The following is a 22,715-nucleotide window of genomic DNA, read 5'->3' as shown; positions in this document are numbered from 1 at the left end:
CACCTAGTAGAAATAAACACAACATAAAATTACAATTTAAATTCATCTGTGTAATCAACATGACCGTTCCGACCGTTGTGTTATGTTAGTGGATTTATGAATAGATATTGACGATCCATTGCAGGAGGTACTATTCTATCTTCACATTATTTTTTAATCTTATGATAATGTAATTATTTAATTTATGGATTGATATTTTATTGATTATATTCATGTATACCTGTTTTGACGATCATAATCTGAATTCTTGTAGATTGACATGCTTGCAATTTATAATGTAATCTGTATTAAGATTACTAGGTTTTTCGTTGCTAATTTTGAAGAAAAAAAAAAGGTAAATCTATACTTAAACCTTGTTTTTTATTGTGTCAATAACTTACTAAAAATCATGGAGAATGCAAAACATTTAGAAGAGGAAAACATTTTATCTGTTTTTATAAGAAAAGTATGTGTAATACGACTTATACGTCCCTCTTAAGTAGGCACCCTGTTTTTGTCATATTTTTAGTCGCAACTTTTGAAAAAATTATTTGTGTTTAGATCGCGTGTTTTATTTTTTAGTTATCATATTTTTTTCTTTCGGAGTTATTATATCCGAAAATATTAACTTTATCAATCAATGATTTGTTGAAACCCGTATTCGTTTTGAAAGACCAACTATACCCCACACCGTTGGTGTAAAGCCAAAAAAAAAATTATGGGAGGTACCCTAAAAAAGTTTCTTTTCTTAGTTTTTATTCCTTGAAGCTGTGAAAAAATCATACTTCTAAGTTGACGTAAAAAAATTATACGGCCGCCTGAAAAAAGTATATTTCGATATTCTCAAGGGAATAAAAAATGTATAGGGTACTTTCTTGTTACCTAGAACTATGAGATTTGGTAAGTAATATCGTCTTAAGAGGAATTTCCTCTCGCGGACGCATCGGCTGTTGAATGAGCTCCCTGCCGAGGTTTTCCCGAGGGGTTACAGTATGGGGTTCTTCGAAAAAGGAGTGTACTTGTTTTTGAAGGGTCGGCAACGCGCATGAAATATCTCTGCCGGCCTAGCCAAGGTGACAATCGTCATCGCTACGACAACGAAACGCTTTTTGTGTCTCTCTATCGCTCTTCCATATTAGTGCGAAAGTGGCAGTTGCGATTCGATCGCTATGGAGCGTAAGCAATTTGCATGTTGGCTACGCGGCCTGGTGTTGCAGGCGTTCATAGGCTACGGTGACTGCTTACCATCCGGCGGGCCGCATGCTTGTCTCCCACCGACGTGGTATAAAATTAATAAATAAAGAGTTTTTCCTATTGACTTTGGAGCATAGTCTCCGCTTTGGCAACCTAAGCAAGCTGCGGGAGCAGACACTAATTTTTATTTTACGAAAGTGACTGCCATCTGACCTTTCAACAGTTTCAACAAGCAGGAAAAACCTCATTGGAATTACTTCTTCACCTTTTGTACCTACAATTAGTTTCTGTGTATATTACGAAAAGTATTATCAAATCTGAGTGAATGAATTAGTTATTTATTTCTTTAAAATAATATATATTTCTGAAACAAACGACTGTTTTTCCGAGAAAATTACCGTAAAATATAGGTAACCGCAATTTGCATTGTTCTTTTGTTATACATTTTATTACTTAAGTATTATGGCACTAGTTTACACGTTTCTATGTTTTTCTCTATAACATGACATCATATTAAGTAGCTATGGAAACATTGTGTTCATGCAAAGCAAATATGAATATTAGGTAGCTATGGAAACATTGTGTTCATGCAAAGCAAATATGAATATTAGGTAGCTATGGAAACATTATGTTCATGCAAAGCAAATATGAATATTAGGTAGCTATGGAAACATTGTGTTCATGCAAAGCAAATATGAATATTAGGTAGCTATGGAAACATTGTGTTCATGCAAAGCAAATATGAATATTAGGTAGCTATGGAAACATTGTGTTCATGCAAAGCAAATATGAATATTAGGTAGCTATGGAAACATTGTGTTCATGCAAAGTAAATATGAATATTAGGTAGCTATGGAAACATTGTGTTCCTGCAAAGCAAATATGAATATTTTGTATTTTGGGCGTCAGCTAAAATTAAACCATGTTTTTGGCACGAAAAGGTAATGAACGGAGATGGATATAATTTTAAACAACAAACAAGTTAATAATACCTCGTCTAAAGGCATATTAATAAAGTGTATATGTTACGGGTAACTTGATGAACCGGGCAGTATAAATAATGACCGGTCATTATGAATAATACCCAATAGCGTCGGGCAAAGTGATAAATTAATTTCTTTGGCAGGTTCATATTAATATTACCCGACGGCCCGTGGTCTATTTAATAAGCTTTGCTCACCCATACAATTATAATTACAAATTTGTTTATTTGTTTATTTATTTAATCAGTTTACAATTGCACCTTAACAGCTAAAGCCACAGCGGCACAAATGTATAGTTTTCAGATTTTCCCTGTACTTATAGACAGAATTAAACCGCACAGTACAGTTATTTAATCGTATGTCGTATTTACATAAACATTTCAAACAATATGTAGCTGATTAAAATAATTATAAATCCACATTCAGAGTCTCGAGCCACGAGATTGCGTCAGGTGTTAATTTAATTCTTCCGGGTGCCTGGAAAAAAGTACAGGGGGCAGCGCTGTATAATATGCTCAAAGGTTTGAACCTCTTCGTCGCAGTCACAGGGCGCAGTCCCGGTAGCCCTATTTATAAAAAAAAACTCTAGGATAAAGTATAAGATAACGGTTTCCAGGTTTTAATATCTGTTTTGGTTATGTTATTCATAATAATACGGATTCAGGTGCGCGCGAGTTGCACTACGAGTACTGCGACTCGAGTCAACGTCATTCACAAACTCCCAGATTCGCAAATTCCCAGGTGATGCTTCATTAGCATCTCATTTTGATGACTGTCTAACCCATGCCAAGTTTCATCTACAACCGTAAATGATGCATGAGCGGAATCTCCTAGGAATTTGCGAATAGGTATAGCCAAGAAAATGTGATTGCTGTAGAACGACCCTTTACGGTACTTTTAATTTTCATATTTTCTCTTGTTTCAAGTGTCCCTTCGAGCTGCAGAAGAATATAAAAGCTGGTGCAGAAGAGTCGTGGGTGGTGGACACAGCGCACCGCTCCTCATGGCGGGTGTACCACTCCTCAGAACGGTACATCTCCGCTACCAACACAACGTAAGTTACCTTAGTACCAATTCCTGTCAACTATAAGGGCCTCCGCTAGCTGGCGCGGGTGCACGGAGCGGACGAGCGAGTTAACGAAAAATAGTATGAGTGACGCTAACTGAAACGGACGCGTGCGGCGGATTTCACCTACAAATAGCACCCGCGTGCGTGCGCACGCGGCGGGCGTCCGCGTCAGATAGCGTAGGCCCTAAGATGGAGCTAAGACAGCTTCCGATCACAACACATAGGCGCTCCTGTACTAATTTAGTATATCAGCAGCGCCAAGGGTTTTTTTTGCAAACCATGGTATTACACATGTTCTCAAAATTAAATAAGTACAGTATATATATATATATATATATATATATATATATATATATATTATTTATTAATTTAGGTCACGTTTGAAAATATCGATACGGACAAAGTGTCAAAAATATGTACACACTACGCTAATATATGGGCAATAAGGTCGTGTATACATATTTTTGTCACTTCGATCGTGTCGATGTTTTCAGACGTGGCTGTACCTATAATATTTATATCTTATACCTTTAAACGAGCAATTCTTGTATATATATATATATATATATTTCTGTGATCTCGGAAACGGCTCTAACGATTTCGCTGAAATTTGGTATATGGGGGTTTTTGGGGGTATACAATCGATCTAGATTAGTCTTATGTTTGGGAAAACGCGTGTTTTCGAGTTTTTATGCGTTTTTCTTTCGACGCAGAATATGGTCGCTAATTTCGTATTGCCCGCCACTCTGTCCGTCTGGTCCAGCGGGTTAAGACGCGGACGGCTAGAAACGAGTGTTACGGGTTCGAATTTCGCCCGTCATGTTTGTGTACGATAGCGCAATAAATGAACATTGTATTTTACCACATAAATGATAATTCTTTTATATTGATAATTAATAAAAATCGTGCAAAATTATTCCCTAACCATTCCAAAATATCAAAAATGCACAACGTTAATATTCAAGTTTTCACTTCTGCCGGCACTCCCGGAGTGCAACCCGTTGTTTTTTTATTTATTTATTTAGGATCACCAACAGACAATAATCATGAAAAATAATTTGTGGCTTACGTAACATTAAGGGTAGATGTTTGTCCAGTTATCTATAGGTAACTACAGCTTATTCCAGTATCTTAGGACAAACAATATAGGTACAGCTAGGACATTTAGACTTAAGCTATTAATCAATAAAATTTAATAAATATTACAACAATAGCAGGAAGTTATGATAATTGAATTAATTAACTTGCACTTTGCGACAGAAAGAAGCGCTGGTGGCCTAGCGGTAAGAGCGTGCGACTTGCAATACGGAGGTCGCGGGTTCAAAGTCAAACCCCGGCTCGTACCAATGAGTTTTTCGGAACTTACGAGTATGTACGAAATATCATTTGATATTCACTTGTCGCTTTTCGGTGAAGGAAAACATCGTGAGGAAACCGGACTAATCCCAATAAGGCCTAGTTTACCCTCTGGGTTGAAAAGTCAGATGGCAATAAGAATAAAAAAAATAGTCACAACCGAGTACATGCGGAACCTCCTTCTATGAAATTGAAGTCCGTTAAAAAGTTTAAAAAATCGACGATAAATTATTAGTTAGTAGTTAATTAATATAATTATTACTGATTACTTCAAGGATAACTCACAATTGGTTTTTTTTAGCCGATTTCTGTGTCCCACTGCTGGGCCTTTCCCCTTAATTTCCACGACTCCCGATTTGGTTTTTACTCTGGGCAGTTATTAAGGAAGTTGTCCAGGGCATCCCGCCATCTCCGCTTGGGCCTGCTCGCCCACGCTTCTCTACCGGCATCCACTTGGTGGCTACGCCAGCCCACCTATGGATGCATGCGGTAGACGTGACCGGCCCGATCCCATTTGAGCCTAGCGGTTTTTTCGCCCACGTCTAAAATGCGAGTTTTAGAGCGCGGACGGGCGTTACGGGCACTAATAAGAATGGTGGTAGTTCAGTGGTGTCACTCACGAATTCGAGCCAGTCGTACAGTCTAATGCAACTATAGTTGCGACCAATCGACCAATCGTGTTGTGGCGTCAGACTACACGATTGGCTCAAATTTGTGTGCATGTCACCGCTGTACTGGCCTCATTCTTATTGAAATTGAAATCATTTTATTTCGAGCAAAAAACTCATATAGTGTTATTGCCCGTGAGGCTCTTCCTTAGATATATGTCAATGGCAATATAGTGTTTCTTATCTGATCGGTTCTTTGAAATCCTAAAATGTAGCATTTGTTATTATGATTAAGAAATTGCTTGTTATCGATATCGAGTACACTTGAGTCGATATTTAATCTCTAGCGTACGTTTTTGATCCCTAAAACCCGACATTGGTATAGTTCGCGTCATCGCGTCATCACCACACGATGACACGCAGATTTTTTTGTGAGATCTAACCTTTAATGACATGACATTACGAGTCAAGGCACGCGTCTTCGTGAATGACAAGATCACCCTTTTCTAACCGATTTTTTGTGTGATCCCCTATATGGTACATAGGTACAGGTACTGCCCTAGTTGGGCTACTCCAGGTTTGATCACGTTTCAAAATGCTAAAATTAGAGCAAAAGTGAAGGGTTTCCCCATACACAGTCATAAAATAAAACACTTAAATCGGTACATAAACCCCGGTTTATTACGGAAGACAAATATTTAATTTTATATTGGTTTTAAGTACGCAATGTATTTACGTGAAAGTGAAAGCATTTGACAAAATTGGACATACCGCTCAACCTGTCCGGCTCTGCGCATTAACCCGTGCATGTAATAAAAAAATATTTGTTTAAATTTGAACTTTAATAGCTGTCAATAGAGTTGAATATTATACCCGTGTCGTATCGTTTGCGGTAAAGGGTACCTACGTGTAATCGTACGTTAAAGAATTTCTTGCGGTACAAATACAAATTGATTTGATCCGAATAGCTATTGCTAATGGTATGAAGTGTGTGGTCAGGTAAAAAATAATACACAAATCGATCAAGCTCCACAGTAAACTCAATGAGGCGTGTGTTGTGGTACTAGGTGACGATTTACTTATACAATCTATACCTAAGTATAATTAAATACTAAAATTCATAGAAAACATCTTTATGTACACACATACCATAAACCCTTTATGATGCCTTCAAAATCCGTAAATAATGCCCAACATTACGATAAACTGTTTTGTTACAACAAATTTCTTATCTGTGATGATGTTGTTATTGCTTCGTAACTACATCAAAATCGATTTGGTTATACATTCAAATTTGGAACATCTATGAAAAAAAATTGATTTGCCCTCTATTCTTATATCAATCGAGATGCCTTTTTGTTCGAAATGAATGTTAGTTTATATCGAATGATACGGAAATAGGCCCCCAACTCTATATAGTTTGTCACTGAATTTAAAAAAAAACTACGAATACGTGACATGCGTGAAAAAAGTTTTCATTTACCGCCATTTCGACGTACAATTTATCTTTTAATTAGTTTTAAGTACAAAATGAATATGTTTTGTTGTTTTTCCGTAATCCGTGATAATACGAGTATATATATAGTATTAGATAGAGATGTCTCTCTAGACATTACTGTTTCGTTCGCTACGGTGCAAATGATTGGCATCTTGGCTAGGCTCTCTGATGTTAGTTTTATCTAATTCAGTATCTCTAGTGTTAATTTATTCGATAGCGTGACGTGACGTACGCGTTTGCGTCAGTCTCATTTTGTATGGCATTTTGAGTTTCCAAAACGTCCCGCTCGGCGCGCTGATTCTAAATCCCATAGAAAATGAGACTTAACGCAAACGCGTACGTCAAGTTACGCTATCGAATAAATTTACACTAGGGGTTCTGTATGTATTTTTCATTCCGTGTTACGTTATTATGTCACGCATAGACCCATTGTGGTACTTTAGAAAAACTAGGTGAATTTATTGCGGCACCTATTCTCACGACATAGTTTCGACTTGTGAAAGAGCCCTTGGGGAATTAAAATTTAAATTCTGATCGAGTAATAAATATAGTTTTCTCACGGGTTAGCATTAAGTCCTTTTTCTACTCGTCGATTGTAATGGTTGAATTAAGATTTCGTATATCAAACTATAATTGCGTACTTTTCATGTATGTGCTCCCAACTCAACTATAATATTCATTTCGATACGCTGTAGTCAACTATAAAAGAAATTGACCAATTACGTGCCGCTGCGCTCCCATAGAAAAGATTAAACGTGCGCGGACGGAACTAAATAGTCACGAATTTATGCCTTTCGTACATTTTTGTCTACTGAGATACTTACCAATTTTCATTATTATTTAGGTTTTATAGGAAAAATTACTATTTTAGATGACTCGTAGTGATATAATCAAGCTTTTTAATCTCGTACCTCACTTAGGTAACTTAGCAAGCTTCGTTGCCTAAAGACGTCATTCGACTGAAAAGCTCTCTATTATATCACGATTATAGAAAGTTCCATAAGAGCATCTCGTTCGGTCATCTGTCACTACCATTTCATCTCTATACTTATTGTGCCTCTGTTTTTGTAAAACGTGCTTAATTCGTCTCGCCATCTTCTATCTTAAGGCAGTGTCTTACCTGAGCGAATAACTCGCGAACGCGAAGCGGCGCGGGCCGGCGCTTCGCGGCGCGGCGCGGAATTCAATCCTTTGATATAGTCGTTCGATTTGTAGCTGGCCCCCGACGGCTTATCCTTTATCTATTGTTAACTAAAACCGCGCGTGCCACTACCTGCAAAAAAGGGCCCGGTCACTTTAACCGGTTATTTAATTACAACTCCTATGGTAATTGAAATAAGATTCAAAATGAACAAATGGAAAAATAATTTGTGACTACTTGTGTGGTCCCTATACGGATACTGAGTGCCGGCGAGTCGAATGCTACCGAATCAGTCTAAAATGTGTCCTCGATATGCGCAACAAAGGCGCGTTATCGGAGAGCGCACCTACATTGGTTTTTTAAGCGTTGGACTAGCCCGCACTCAGGTGCCAATTAGAATTATACGACCCTTTTTTTGCAGGTAGTGGCACGCGCTGTTTTAGTTAACAATAGACAAAAGATGAGTCGCTGCGGGCCAGCTACAAATCGAACGACTATACCTATGGAAGTGTCCTACTTGGGCGATCTCCGAATGCCGTTGGGCCGCCGCGCCGCGTCGAATTCGCGAGTCATCGCCCACGTAAGCCGCTGCGTAAGTCGAACGTGGCCCCCACTCTGTGTTGTATATGTATGTGGTGTTTATACATATGTTTAAATTTGCAGAGGTCTGGTATGCCAGGCGAGGCCAGACCTTGGCCAGTTCGGGGTCTACCGCCTAAATGCGACAGACGAAGCCTGCAGCGTCAGGACCCTCAGAGAACCTGTCGACATTTATTTGCGTGAGTAATATATCAAATATTATGTAAAGTTTAACATCTTTGCAATTAAAATTAATATGATACGAATATGATTCGACTCGCATAGACGCAATGCATCTCATCAGCTGCCCGAGCGAGATGTACTGCGTGATTGTCAAGGTAATATCGTATCTGGGTACACATTTTTAGCAAACTCGTTCACGTCTTTTCTAGCACAATCGGATTAGGACCAACCTCGAAATTTTTAGAACAGTCATGAAATTTGGTATGTATATACATTAAATGCCCCTTTTTCATGCCCAAACCATTTGACATTTGGGGACCTCGAGGAATCGCAGCCATCTTGGAAAATGTGTACCATCCATGAGAAATTCGCGTTTTACTCAAAATCTACGTTATTTATGAAAATATGGTGTAGGGCAAAATTTTTGTGTAGAATTTAATGAGCTTGGGAACTACATAATTGGGTAAATTATAATACTAATCTCGGCCCCTTCATGATTGGCCCCAACTCGTGCAACTATACTTTTAACCGTCTTCAAAAAAGGAGGACTTTTTTTTGTGTGTATGTTACTCGATATCTCCGAGAATCGTGAACCGATTTTCAAATTATTTTTTTTTTAAATCTAACGGGTATAATCCCGAGATGGTCCCGTTGGCACCAAGTCGGGGTCTGATGATGGGATCTTGGAGAAATCGAGGGAACATGTATGGCGGAAATAGGTACATGTATGGCGCTTTTGGTAATATTTGAAGTCAGTTTTATTTTTGGTTAAAAAGTTTTATAAACGGCCAATTATTGGGCATCCCTATATAGACGTAATTAATAGACTGTTTTGCAAAAAACAAAATGCGTTGAGGGGGCCGTGTCGAATTCAGGGCACCCCACACTAGCGTCTTTTGAGCGTCGCCTCTAGTCAGCGCTATGGAAAATGGCGTCGCTGCGCAGTTTTTTAATACTACGTCGGTGGCAAACAAGCATACGGTCCGCCTGATGGTAAGCGGTCTCCGTAGCCTATGTACGCCTGCAGCTCCAGAGGAGTTACATGCGCGTTGCCGACCCTAACACTCCGCACCCTCGTTGAGCTCTGGCAACCTCACTCACCGACAGGAACACGACACTATGAGTAGGGTCTAGTGTTATTTGGCTGCGGTTTTCTGTAAGGTGGAGGTACTTCCCCAGTTGGGCTCTGCTCTAGATCTGGAATGACATCCGCTGTGCTGTGCCTTACCACACTAAGCGAGATGACATTCAGAATGCCGATACCTCTCTTTTGGGCGTAGTTTAACGTTGGCAGTTGCGCCAACGTTGCGTCGAGCAGCAGCCATAGAGTTGACTAGACGCTGACACTCGGGACACGCTAGTGTGGGGTGGCCCTCAGAGCGTAGAGAGAGACTCTAGTATCGTGACATGAAATCTTGAGCATATCGAGAGATTCAAGTGCCTATGTAAATAATTATGATACCATGTATTTAATGTACACTATTTTGATTTCTCATATAAGTTTATGTTTTCAATAAATATGGCAGTCATAAGGTCAATATCATATAAAGATCTGACAGATCGTAAAATTTCTTCATTACCATCTCGGCGAACTATATTATTGTGCCGGTCAAGGTTTCGTGCGCATTAATTTTCGTTTTTTGTTCATAATAAATAAGTTGAATAACTTATAGACCCGTCTTGGCCTTGAACTTAATACATTTGATATTAAATCGGTGTCAGTACCCACTGACACCGATTTAATAGCAGTTGTACGTGATTTCGGTCTAGGTAAAATGTTAGAGCGTTTTCACACTGTTCGATTCGATATCGGATGGTCCTTGGAGAAAATCGGCTCCTAGGGAGTGCCCTATGGCATCTAGAGCTTTTTTTGTGGTTTAATGTAATTTTTAGTTTAATAAATATGTGAACCATAGAGACTAATACATCTCTATTGTATTGTAGTAATTATTTATTTTAAGATTATTATAATGTAATGTTTACCCAGGTATTGGCTGTTGTATTTATAAATGTTGTTATGTATTTTTCATGTCACTATATGATGTTACTATTAATGTTGTACTGACTTGTAAAAGCGCCCTTGAGGCCTACTTGCAGAATATTATTTTGAATTTTGAACAATTAATACACAAAGAGGCGCCTTTAAAATTTTTTTGTTGTCATATCCGACATCCTATATTGGAACGAACAGAATGCTCGCCTGTATCTTCTTCTTCTATAAGTGCCTTCTCCATCTCGGAGGTTGGCGACCTTATGTTTATATGCCATTCTATCTGAAGTCATGCGAATTAGTTTCTCTGTACTGTCCACGTCCAACCAGTATCTTATGTTCCTTGTCCATGATATTCTCCTTCTCCCACGTCCTCGTTTCCCTTCAATAACTGTATACAAAATGTTATTTGTCTTTGTCTTACAACATTGTTGTTTAACCGCTCGTGCCAATATTGATAGCCGAGCAAGCGAAGGATTCCAAAATTGAAAAATGGAATCTTGAGCGTTGCGAGGGTTATAAGTTACGAGTTAAACAAATATTACCCCCGAGTGAAACACACAATTTTTACTACACCAACCCGAAGAAAATATTAACTGAGATATCAAATAAAATCAAACCAAATCAAATCCAAATGAACGTCATGTATTTATTAATAAACATGTCCTGGTTTTCTTATAAATAAATTTGAATGTTAACTGCACATTCTGTTGTATTCTGCTTCGGCTCTGTTTTTATGTTCTGTGTTGTTTTGTGTTGTTTTACGTGTCTGGGTACACTGAAAATCAGCGTCGCAACACTACTGATGTGCTGCGACACATGCTGAGTGTTATCCTTTTCTGGAACTCCCGCAGCAATGTAACTTCTACTTTACCTAGATTTAAGTCTATTTTAATGTTGTTGTGTATGTGTGTTTCGAATAAAAGCATCATTCATTCATTAAATATTTATCATTAAAAATCATCATGTAAAAGTCTCCCAGCTAACATAGGAAACAACTCAAAATTAGAAGATTACCCCACATGTGGACAAAATGCAACTTTCTCATCGGTTTTTGAATACTCAAGAGGGCCTTTACCAGCTGGTGTGGTGAAATTTATAATTCCCTACGATCTGACGGGGTTTGCATCCCAATAAGTAAAAGCATGTGGTTCCATCAGAGAAAGGTCCATATGCATGAGCAGTCATGCATAACACAGAATGGGGAAGTGTTATCATAAACGTCAAAATTCTATGAAATTTTGATGTTTAAAATAACACCTCTACACTCTGTGCTATAAAAGTTATCAGACACGATGCAGAGTTGGCTTACCCTGACTCTAGCATAGGCAGACTATATCCTAGAGAAAAATACCTACAATCCTATTTTTATGTTTGATTATGTAATTATTTTAAGGTTTTATTTGCGTTCCTATTCTGATCTCGTTCAAGCTGAGGGGAGACCTTTTATCTTATACCTTTAAACGAGCAATTCTTGTATATATATATTTCTGTGATCTCGGAAACGGCTCTAACGATTTCGCTGAAATTTGGTATATGGGGGTTTTTGGTTGTATACAATCGATCTAGATTAGTCTTATGTTTGGGAAAACGCGTGTTTTCGAGTTTTCATGAGTTTTTCTTTCGACGCAGAATATGGTCGCTAATTTCGTGTTGTCAGCCACTGTCCGTCTGGTCCAGCGGGTTAAGACGCGGACGGCTAGAAACGAGTGTTACGGGTTCGAATCTCGCCCGGTGACTAACTTTTTTTTTTTATATGTTCAAGTTTATATATAATTTTTTAATTTTTATTGTTTTAGACAAGTTTAATTTAGTAAAAAAATGTAGTTAAGATTATCAACACCACCATATTACAATAAATAGTTATAACCGAGCAAAGCTCGGTCGCCCAGGTACTTTTATTATTAATTTCACAAGTCCTATATTGCATAACTTTCATAAATCGTACTTCTTTATCGGAAACCCTTGACATACAACTGTCTGTCCTTGCTTCTTCCTTTATTATCTTGTAAAGTGCCTATTCGGTGTTTTTTATAACTCCGATAACTTCTGGAACTGAAAGGCATTTTTTTTTTAAAGTTTTTTTGTATTAACTCGGCTCGGAACCGGTTTATTTTTAAATCCCGAAATAGCGAAATATTTTTAATTATTTTATACTCTTTACGTAGGACTGGATCATGTATTTAGGTAACAACTTTGCATTATTAGATAGTCCCATTAAAAATGAAATAATAAACCAAAGAACGAAAAAGAACGTAATAATACCGGTATTTTTTGTATGAAGAAAAAACCGGTTCCGAGCCTTGGTATTAACCAACCAATCGAAAATGTTTACATGTCAATATCATTTCGAGCATCGATCGTCCGAGATAGTAATTGTGTTTAGTAGCAAATGTATAAAATCCTACTAAAAATAATCAATATGTAAACAAGCCCTAAGGCAAGTGTACACGTTCATAGATAAAAGTACACAGTTGATTATCTCCAAAATGGAGTTAGTTAAAATCTTTGAGAAAGTAATTTATGTAAGCTCAGGAATGCACCCTTAAAATTAAAAGAGTAAAAAAACCGGGTAAGTGCGAGTCGGACTCGCGCACGAAGGGTTCCGTACCATTATTTATAAAAACAACAAAAAAAATATGTTTGTTGTATGGGAGCCCCCCTTAAATATTTATTTTATTCTGTTTTTAGTATTTGTTGTTATAGCGCCAACAGAAATACATCATCTGTGAAAATTTCAGCTGTCTAGCTATCACGGTTCATGAGATACAGAGGGACGAACGGACAGCGAAGTCTCAGTAATAGGGTCCCGTTTGGCCCTTTGGGTACGGAACCCTAAAAAACACCGTGTACATATACGATCTTAAATTATTATCAGTATTTTATTTGATGTGTATTATCTTACGAGTGGTTGTTTATCTCAGACTTGGCCTCTATCCAATCGTTAAGGCCTTGTACGTACGTGCCTTGATCAATTTTAATCAGTACGCTTACCACGAGTTGGTGTTTGACGTTTACATTAGCGTCTGCGTGAACTCGATCGCATTCCCTCTCTATTTCACCAATAGAGAGGGGATTAATGGAATGATGGCCTACTTAGACGACCTGCCCAATATAATTTTTCGTCTACTATTTTCTAATTAAAATACGATATACCTTTAAACCCCCCACTATTTTTGTTACACCCTGTATACAGTGTTTCAAATATCATTTACTCTCGCTACAAATTTGCTGTGACTTATTTTTCGAAAGTATTGTTTTAATAAAAAAACACGTACCTTCTTTCTAATAATTCTAATGCTAAAAAAAGCGGCCAAGTGCGAGTCGGACTCGCCCATGAAGGGTTCCGTACCATTTATGACGTATTAAAAAAAACTACTTACTAGATCTCGTTCAAACCAATTTTCGGTGGAAGAATGCATGGTAATGTACCTATATCATATATTTTTTTTAGATTTTTCATTCTGTTATTTTAGAAGTTACAGGGGGGGGGGGACACATTTTTTCACTTTCGAAGTGTCTCTCGCGCAAACTATTCAGTTTAGAAAAAAATGATATTAGAAACCTCAATATCATTTTTAAAGACCTATCCATAGATATCCCACAAGTATGGGTTTGATGAAAAAAGATTTTTTGAGTTTCAGTTCTAAGTATGGGGAACCCCCAAAATTTATTGTTTTTTTTTTTCTATTTTTGTGAGAAAATCTTAATGCGGTTCATAGAATACATCTACTTACCAAGTTTGAACAGTATAGTCCTTATAGTTTCGGAAAAAAAGTGGCTGTGACATAATCGGACAGACAGACGGACATGACGAATCTATAAGGGTTCCGTTTTTGCCATTTGGCTACGGAACCCTAAAAACGAAATATAGATACCGTTATTCTAGCCTTACTTAAGCCCAACTTAAGCCTCAGTACCTAATTTACGTAAACCATCACCAGTCAATTATTCGCTCGTGACACTACATACATGCAGTTTCATAGTGATTTCATTAAAGTGAAGACAGTAAAAAATAAGGACTGTAAATCGCTACCCAAAGCCGCGCCCCTTTTTATTGTTGTATACGTAGAGGCGGCGAAAGCGAGGGCGACGTGGGCCACCGCCTACGGCCTCGCGCCTCAAAGAAGTATATCTCGGACACAACGTAAAAATGTTCGTTATTTCTTGCGCCACCAGAGGGCCTCGCTAAATGTACCTTGCCGGCATACAATTTTCGTCTTGCCCCGCCACGGGGTATAGGTATATAGTCCCAGAAGTCTTTTATACGTTTTAAGCGGACATTGCAGCCTTCCCAGTGCGCCTTCGCACTTGGCCGCTTTTTTTTAAAGTGTGTTATCGCCTCACCGCCTGCAAGATGTTTAAAAGATTTTCGCCCTTAAGGTAGTTCACCGCGAATGTCCCCGATTGTACATGCGATTCGCATCCAGTGTGATAACCGCCTTACAGTAGGACAGTAGGACGAAAAGTGAACACGTCTTACAGAATATATGAAAATAAGTCGTCCATAAAGTCATACGCATACAACCTACTTACACCTGCAACAATGATGAACGCATTTTTATAATAATAATAATTCAGCCTATATACGTCCCACTGCTGGGCACAGGCCTCCTCTCATGCGCGAGAGGGCTCGGGCTATAGTCCCCACGCTAGCCCAATGCGGATTGGGGACTTCACATACACCTTTGAATTTCTTCGCAGATGTATGCAGGTTTCCTCACGATGTTTTCCTTCACCGAAAAGCTAGTAGTAAATATCAAATGATATTTCGTACATAAGTTCCGAAAAACTCATAGGTACGAGCCAGGATTTGAACCCACGACCTCCGGATTAGAAAATAAATATAAAATAATTGATTAAAAAAATTACACAGCATTAAAGCTAACTAATACACTGTGAAATTTATATAACAGCCATATTAGAGCGTTCCATGTTTCCGAATAAAAACAGTTGAAGGAGTCGCCGTCGTCGGATACGGCGAGGAGGACTATACATGATACAGCCTAAAAAGGACAAACTGAACAAATGTAAAAAAGACAGACTAAGACATGAGAGAAGATTCTCGCTTATCCATCGTCTCACAGAACTTCATACATTCTTTACACAGATCCATCCAACTACTTGCAAATATATCACATTCCGGTGCTTATGCGATTCAGATTTTTGAATGAAGTCCAACATTACAGTCTTTATTTTTTATCTGTCCTCTATCAAAGTGAACGGCACATTAGCCTGACAGATGGTATGGCAAAATTGACTGTATTATAAGAACATTAATGTTCATTTACGAGTCACGAGTGCGATTGAGGCAGGATTCATGCACGCATGCGCTTGTAGCGTTTAAGCAATGTTCTTAGAGAGGCCTGACACTAGCGTCTCCCGAGCGTCGGCGTGTAGTCAACTCTATGGCTGCCGCTCTACGCAACGTCGGCGCAACTGCGCAGCGACGCCATTTTCCATAGCGCTGACTAGACGCCGACGCTCGAAAGACGCTAGTGTGGGGTGGCCATCAATTTGATTCCTGTTGAAACTGGCTAATACCCTCACCATGAGTTTTACGCGGCGTTAAACGCTACTGGGTCAACTCGAACGCAGTGCGTCTCGCTTGCACCAATGACAGTACGAGGGAGATGCATTGTGAATTAGTTTTACGCAGTCGCTAGCGAATATGTCAGTGTCAAACTGAGTTTTTTTTTACTTACGTTTGAAGAATTGTGACCGCGGCCGGCAAAACATCCCACTTCGTCGCTTGCCATAAGGACGAGATTTGCTTATATCTTTATACGAATAACCTGTCAAGGCGTGTCATAAGGCAAGCGACAGAGTGGGACGTTTTGCCAGCCGCGATCACATATTGCTATCCTGCTTGCAGTGTCATCGACCGCCGTCATCAAGGGCGAGACGGCAATATAATTCCGCGCGAGCGATGGAGATAGGCCAGGCATAGCAACAGGCGGGTCAATGCACGAAATTCCTCGCGCTAAGAATATTTTTATAATACGATTTTATGTTTCTATTGTTTTAGTATTTCGTAAGCAATGTATGTAGAATATTAGCATACGATTACTTTAAGGGAAGTGACGGTCTGAATACATCATGGGTGATCTTTATATAGAAAGTAAGATCGTTATGGAGTGGTTCAGATTATGCCTATTAGGTAACGTATACAATTTACGTAATATATTAAAGGTCGTTTATTTAGAATATTAGTCGTTTTTGGTGCGTACGCACCATCGCTGGCCCACTATCTTTTGGCTCCTCTACACGATGGCCCAGCGCAGGCCAGTCCAAGGGAAGCATTTATGCGTTAGAGGGAGTAAGTAATATTGCAACTCATTCCACCGCATAGCTGCGTCCCTTAGACTGGCCTACGCTGGGCCATAGTGTAGAGGAGCCCTTTGATGTGCAGACGAAAACCGACACCGCGGCCATTCCATCGCCATCCCGCCGCGCCATAAGCCATCCGACACCACTACCCTCTCTACACGCTGGCCCAGCTTAGTGGGCCAGTATGATGGCCCATCGTGTAGAGGAGCCATTAAGCCCCAGCAAGCTCGGTTCTCCATACAAACGTAGGCTCTCATTTTAAAACGACTAGCTATATTGTTCAGCCGGCCTAGCCAAGGTGACAATCGCTATCGCTACGACAACGAAACGCTTTGTCTCTCTATCACTCTTCCATATTAGTGCGACAGTGACAGTTGCGTTTCGATCGTTATTTCGGAGCGTAAGCGATTTGCATGTTGGCTACGCAGGCGGAAACTTTGCACTTACAATAGTATAGAGTAGCTAGCTTTAATTAGTTTATGTAGCCTCAGATACCATAGTTAAAAAAAACATATGGGTCAAATTGAGAACCTCCTTTTTTTAAGGCCGTTAAAAGTACTGCGAATATGATATTTTCATACAAAACTTGTTTTTGCTCTATATAGAGGCTGTTTATTTAGTCACAGTAATAATTTACGGGCTGAATATATAGGTCATATTGAGCAATGTTTACTATAGGACCAACCCCGAAATCACGAAAAAAAATGTACTCTCCCAGAGAAAATGTCAAGGTCAGACAGCCAAAATGTATGTAGGTAATTATTTTTTCGTAAATTATTGCTGGTCTAAATAAACAATTTGTATGAGGTATACAGTCATTACTCTAGTCATATGTCATTGTATGTATGAAGTCTTTATTACAATCCAACACATGGTTTTAAAATGAGAACGCAACCCCGTTTGTATGGGAAGGTGAAATTCAGCCGAGCTTGCCCGGGACTCTTAGGGCTCCTCTACACGATGGCCCATCGTACGCCAGTCTATAGTAGACGCAAACCAAACTGACGACCGAGGTCATATCACTATCTCTCTCATCCTACCTACGACCACGCGAGTGTGAATGAGAAGTTTTACGACCCCGGTCGTCAATTTGGTTTGCGTCTACTATAAGGGACGCAACTATGCAGTGGACTGAGATAGCAATATAACTTGCTCCCTCTAACGCATAAATACGTTTCTTGGACTGGCCTACGCTGGGCCATCGTGTAGAGGAGCCATTAAAGAAGTGCACTTGATGATTTAAGTGCACAATTTCGTTATTTTTAGAATCAGATGATAAGTAACTACTTCTTAATGGTCATATAGTCATGTAAGTGCGTTCAAATACCGTAATAAATCATGTGAAGTGCCAGTCAGTAGCAGTTTTAGCTAAGCGGGCGATGTGTACAATAGTATTTTATACAGTCGTGGTTAGTGATTATATCACTATTATATACGATACTTTTTCTACGAGTCATCTAAAATAATACTTTTTTAAATATAAAATATAATAGTATAGGGTTCTTCAAAAAAGGAGTGTACAGGTTTTTAAAGGGTCGGCAACGCGCATGTAATGCCTCTGGTGTTGCAGGCGTCCATAGGCTACGGTGACTGCTTACCATCAGGCGGACCGTATGCTTATTTGCCACCGTCGTGGTATTAAAAAAAAAAAAACCTAAAAATTAGCTGAACACTTCCAAGATAGTTCACTGCATAATAATCCTAATCCTAAACGCATTTGTCGTCAGAGTAGACTGCCCACTGATGAGGCGTTGGAACCAACTGCATGCACCCAACGGCCCAACGCATCATCGAAATAGATTATATTAATTAGTTTTAGGTATTTATTGTTTTGTTTATATTGTACACTAACTTAGATATATAGGTAGATAAATAGTAATTGTTGTATGTACTCGTACTAACACTGTATGAGTTTATTGCTCGAAATAAAATGATTTCAATTTCAATTCAATAAGCTATCAACAGTATTTTATAATGTTCTCATGTAAGTGAATTTGTTATTCTTATGACTTATGAGAATAAATAATCTTAACCGCAATATTACACTTTAAACAACATTACTGAGCAAAACATAAAAATATTCTCGAGAGGTCTTTAGTACGGTCGCCAAGCCGCTCCGAGGCCAGATTTAATTGACTCAGCTCGGCCTTACCCACAACCGGTATCAATGTGTTCGGACAGTTCTCCTGATCACCGTACATGCGGTAGTAAAGCGGAAAAATGGTGGAGGGGATAGTAATGACGTCACAAAGATGGCGGCCGGACCTATTCTTTTTGGCGGTGTATCTCGAAAACCACTTAACCGATTTTAATCATCGAGGTGTCAAATAATAGCTTATATTATGGAGATTATTTCCTTTTCTACAAACATTTACGTGAAACCTATAGGAAAAAAAATAATCACAAAAAACAGTTTTTTTATAAAATTATTATTTTTTATTTTGTAAAAATCTCCGTAAATATTAGCATTTCGCAAATTTTGTTTAATATAAAACATATTGCTTCATTATCAAGGAATATAATGAGCCTTAAAACATACAGATCGAGTAATAAACAATGAAGCTACACTCATTTATTTGCGCATGGGTAACGATAACTGGCTTTTACCGGTCGAAACTGTGGTGACTGTTACGATACGTATTGAATGGAATTTATAGAGTATCGGTTTTAATTACAGAAATTATAATGACAATTATAAAAACCAGACACAATAATGTTACCTTACTTCGACGTTTAGTCTCTTTTTTCGTCTTAATCATAGGTAGGTACATATTTCTTTTTACTTAAAAATTTTATACAGGGTGAACTTTTAACCACCAGTCATACTCTGCGCAGCGACTTTATAGGTCATACTTAACAACTTTTACTATGGGACCAATTCCGAAATCGCGAAAAAAATTTTGACTGTCCCATATAAAGGTGCGACCAACTTTACCAGACCAACACTTTTCCAAACTGAGCTACAGCTGTCCGATGAAGTTAAGTACTTAGGACTAACTCTCGACAATAAACTCAATTGGAACAACCACATCAACAAACGGATAGACAAGGCGGGAGTTGTCTTCTGGCAGTGCAGAAGGATGATTGGTAAGAGGTGGGGACTCAACCCGAAAATTACCCTCTGGCTCTATAAGACGATAATCCGCCCCTTAATCTGTTACGGTGCTCTGGTTTGGTGGCCAAGAACAAACCTAGGCAACGTACGAGACAAACTACAAAGACTTCAAAGGCTCGCATGCGCGGCCACCACTGGCTGCACGAGGTCTACCCCGACTGCAGCCATGGAGGTCATGCTAAACCTTCCACCGCTGCACCTACACATACAGCAAGAGGCCAGTCTCTCAGCGGTAAGGTTGCGAACCCTCAAGATATGGTCTAACATCACAGGAGCTCTTCACACAAAATGCCTGGAAAAGGTGTATGACGAATTTCCAGTGCTTAGGTCAGGCACGGACCGGATTCACAAACAAGCTATCTTCGATAAAAGGTGCAAAATACAGTTATATGAGGACGACAATCATGAAGGACTCAATCCCCGGGAGCTGAGAATCTTCACTGATGGGTCCAAAACAGACAGCGGATCGGACTCTGGAACCTTCTCAGAAGACCTGAACATGTCGATTACCACTCCGCTAGGAGCCCATAACTCGGTATTCCAAGCTGAGTGCATGGGCATCATAAACGCGGCGGCTGCCATCACTGCAAGGAAGGTAGTAGGATCCTCCATCCGCATACTCTCCGACAGTAGAGCAGTCTTAATGGCTCTAAATAGCCATATAGTTACATCCAAACTTATACACGAATGCCACGAACGACTAATGGAGGTATGTCATAATAACAAGATCACCCTACAATGGATCAAGGGACACAGTGGATCCCGAGGTAACGATGCTGCGGACGAGCTTGCCAGGCAAGGATCGAATGCGGGGGCGATTGGTCCGGAACCGATTCTTCCGATACCATTTAGCAAGGTACGCTCAATGCTGCTGGCACGTACAGGGAAACTACACACAGAACACTGGCTGAACCAGACTGGATGCAGACAGGCAAAAGAAGCCATGCCTGGCATCAACGGAAAACTCACAAGGGCGCTCCTGCAACTAGGGAAGGTCCGACTGAGTATGGTAACCAGTGTCATAACAGGTCATGGACTATTTAACAAACATCTTTTCACAACAGGTGTCACAGACAGTCCCCTGTGCCGAGGTTGCATGGAGACAGAAGAAACAGCCTCTCACGTGGTGCTGGAATGCAGCGGAGTGACTCCATACAGGGCTAAACATCTCGGATCTCCGAGAGACCTCCCCGAGGTCCTACTCAACATCAAAGGTTTGATAGGATTCCTCGAGGAGCTGGGCTGGCAGGACTAGCCCACCCCCAACATATCACGCAAAATAGGCGCAAGTCGTCGAGTTGCGGAAAAATCGCCCGAATACAATACAATACAAGGTGCGACCAGACCGCAGCTTAAAAAACGGTCACGATACGGAATCGCAGTGACGCGTCGTATGCGTACCGTTTTTGACGCATGCTCCCCACACCGCTGTTTAAAAAACGGTGACGGTACGGAATCGCAGTGACGTGCTTCACGCGAATCTTTTTTGTTCGCAAAACAGTTGCGTCTTTTACGTCACCGGTACGGTGTCTGCCATAAGATCTCCGTGTAATATTTTTTGCGATTTTTACGCAGTTCAATTTACGGTGCGTCAGCTTATTTTAAGCAGCGGTGTGGCGAGCATGCGTCATGGACCCGGGTACGTCCTTAAACTACGTCCAAAAGAGAGGTATGGGCATTGTGAATGTCATCTCGCTTTGTGTGGTAGGGCACAGCCAGTGGGTGTCATTCCAGATCCAAATTTTCTTGCGTGATTCGGCATTGGTCCCATAATAAAAGTTGTTCAGTATGACCTGTAAAGTCACTGCGCAGAGTATGGCTGGTGGTTAAAATTTCATCTTATACCTATATTCGACACAAGTAGTAAGTACTTACAGACCAACTATGATACACATTTTGCCTGTATAGTGATACATAGTGAATAAATTAATACCTGATTTAAAAAATAAAACAAAAATAACAAATAGCATGTTATTTAATTCAGTAATCACTAATCAGTCTTAAACAATAAACATCATACTTTTAGATTAGACAACAAAATGTATATTTATACTGTGTTTCGACTTGAAAGATTTTACTGCTTTAAAACATAAGACAAACCTACCAACCAAATGTATAAAAAAAAATGTTTTTTGTGATTATTATTTTCCTATAGGTTTCACGTAAATGTTTGTAAAAAGGAAATAATCTCCATAATATAAGCTATTAGTTGACACCTCGATGAATACAATCGGTTAAGTGGTTTTCGAGATACACCGCCAAAAAGAATAGGTCCGGACGCCATCTTTGTGACGTCATTACTATCCCCTCCCACCATTTTTCCGCTTTACTACCGCATGTACGGTGATCAGGAGAAACGCCCGAACACATTGATACCGGTTGTGGGTAAGGCCGAGCTGAGTCAATTAAATCTGGCCTCGGAGCGGCTTGGGGACTACTAATACCGATTCCGACAGTACCGATTCCAAAAAACTGTTTGTGATGCAAAAAAAATGTATTCGTGTCCAGGCAAATGTGCATATCCCCAACAGTTGTCGCCCTTTCTTTATTGAATTTAAATTATTAACCTTGCCTTGCATCTATATTTTACAAGCCGCTCTCTTTGTTCGGGAAAATCCAAATTTATTCGAACTAAAGCAAGATAAGGAAAATACTAGAACGAAGTATAGAAATAAATTAATATTACCAAA

General features: G+C 39.4%; 1 protein-coding gene across 1 annotated transcript in view; it reads left to right on the top strand.

The window, feature by feature from the left end:
• Positions 1-22,715, top strand: part of LOC133517343 (heparan-alpha-glucosaminide N-acetyltransferase) — a 71,600-nt gene that overhangs the window by 10,248 nt on the left and 38,637 nt on the right. Inside the window, 2 exon segments of the mRNA XM_061850629.1 lie at positions 3,083-3,210; positions 8,492-8,607. Of these exon segments, the coding sequence (XP_061706613.1) occupies positions 3,083-3,210; positions 8,492-8,607 (244 nt within the window).

Source organism: Cydia pomonella, chromosome 4, assembly GCF_033807575.1.
Source record: "Cydia pomonella isolate Wapato2018A chromosome 4, ilCydPomo1, whole genome shotgun sequence".
Lineage (NCBI taxonomy): Eukaryota > Metazoa > Arthropoda > Insecta > Lepidoptera > Tortricidae > Cydia > Cydia pomonella.
Note: the sequence above shows the minus strand (reverse complement) of the source record. Positions and strands in the feature narration are given on the sequence as shown.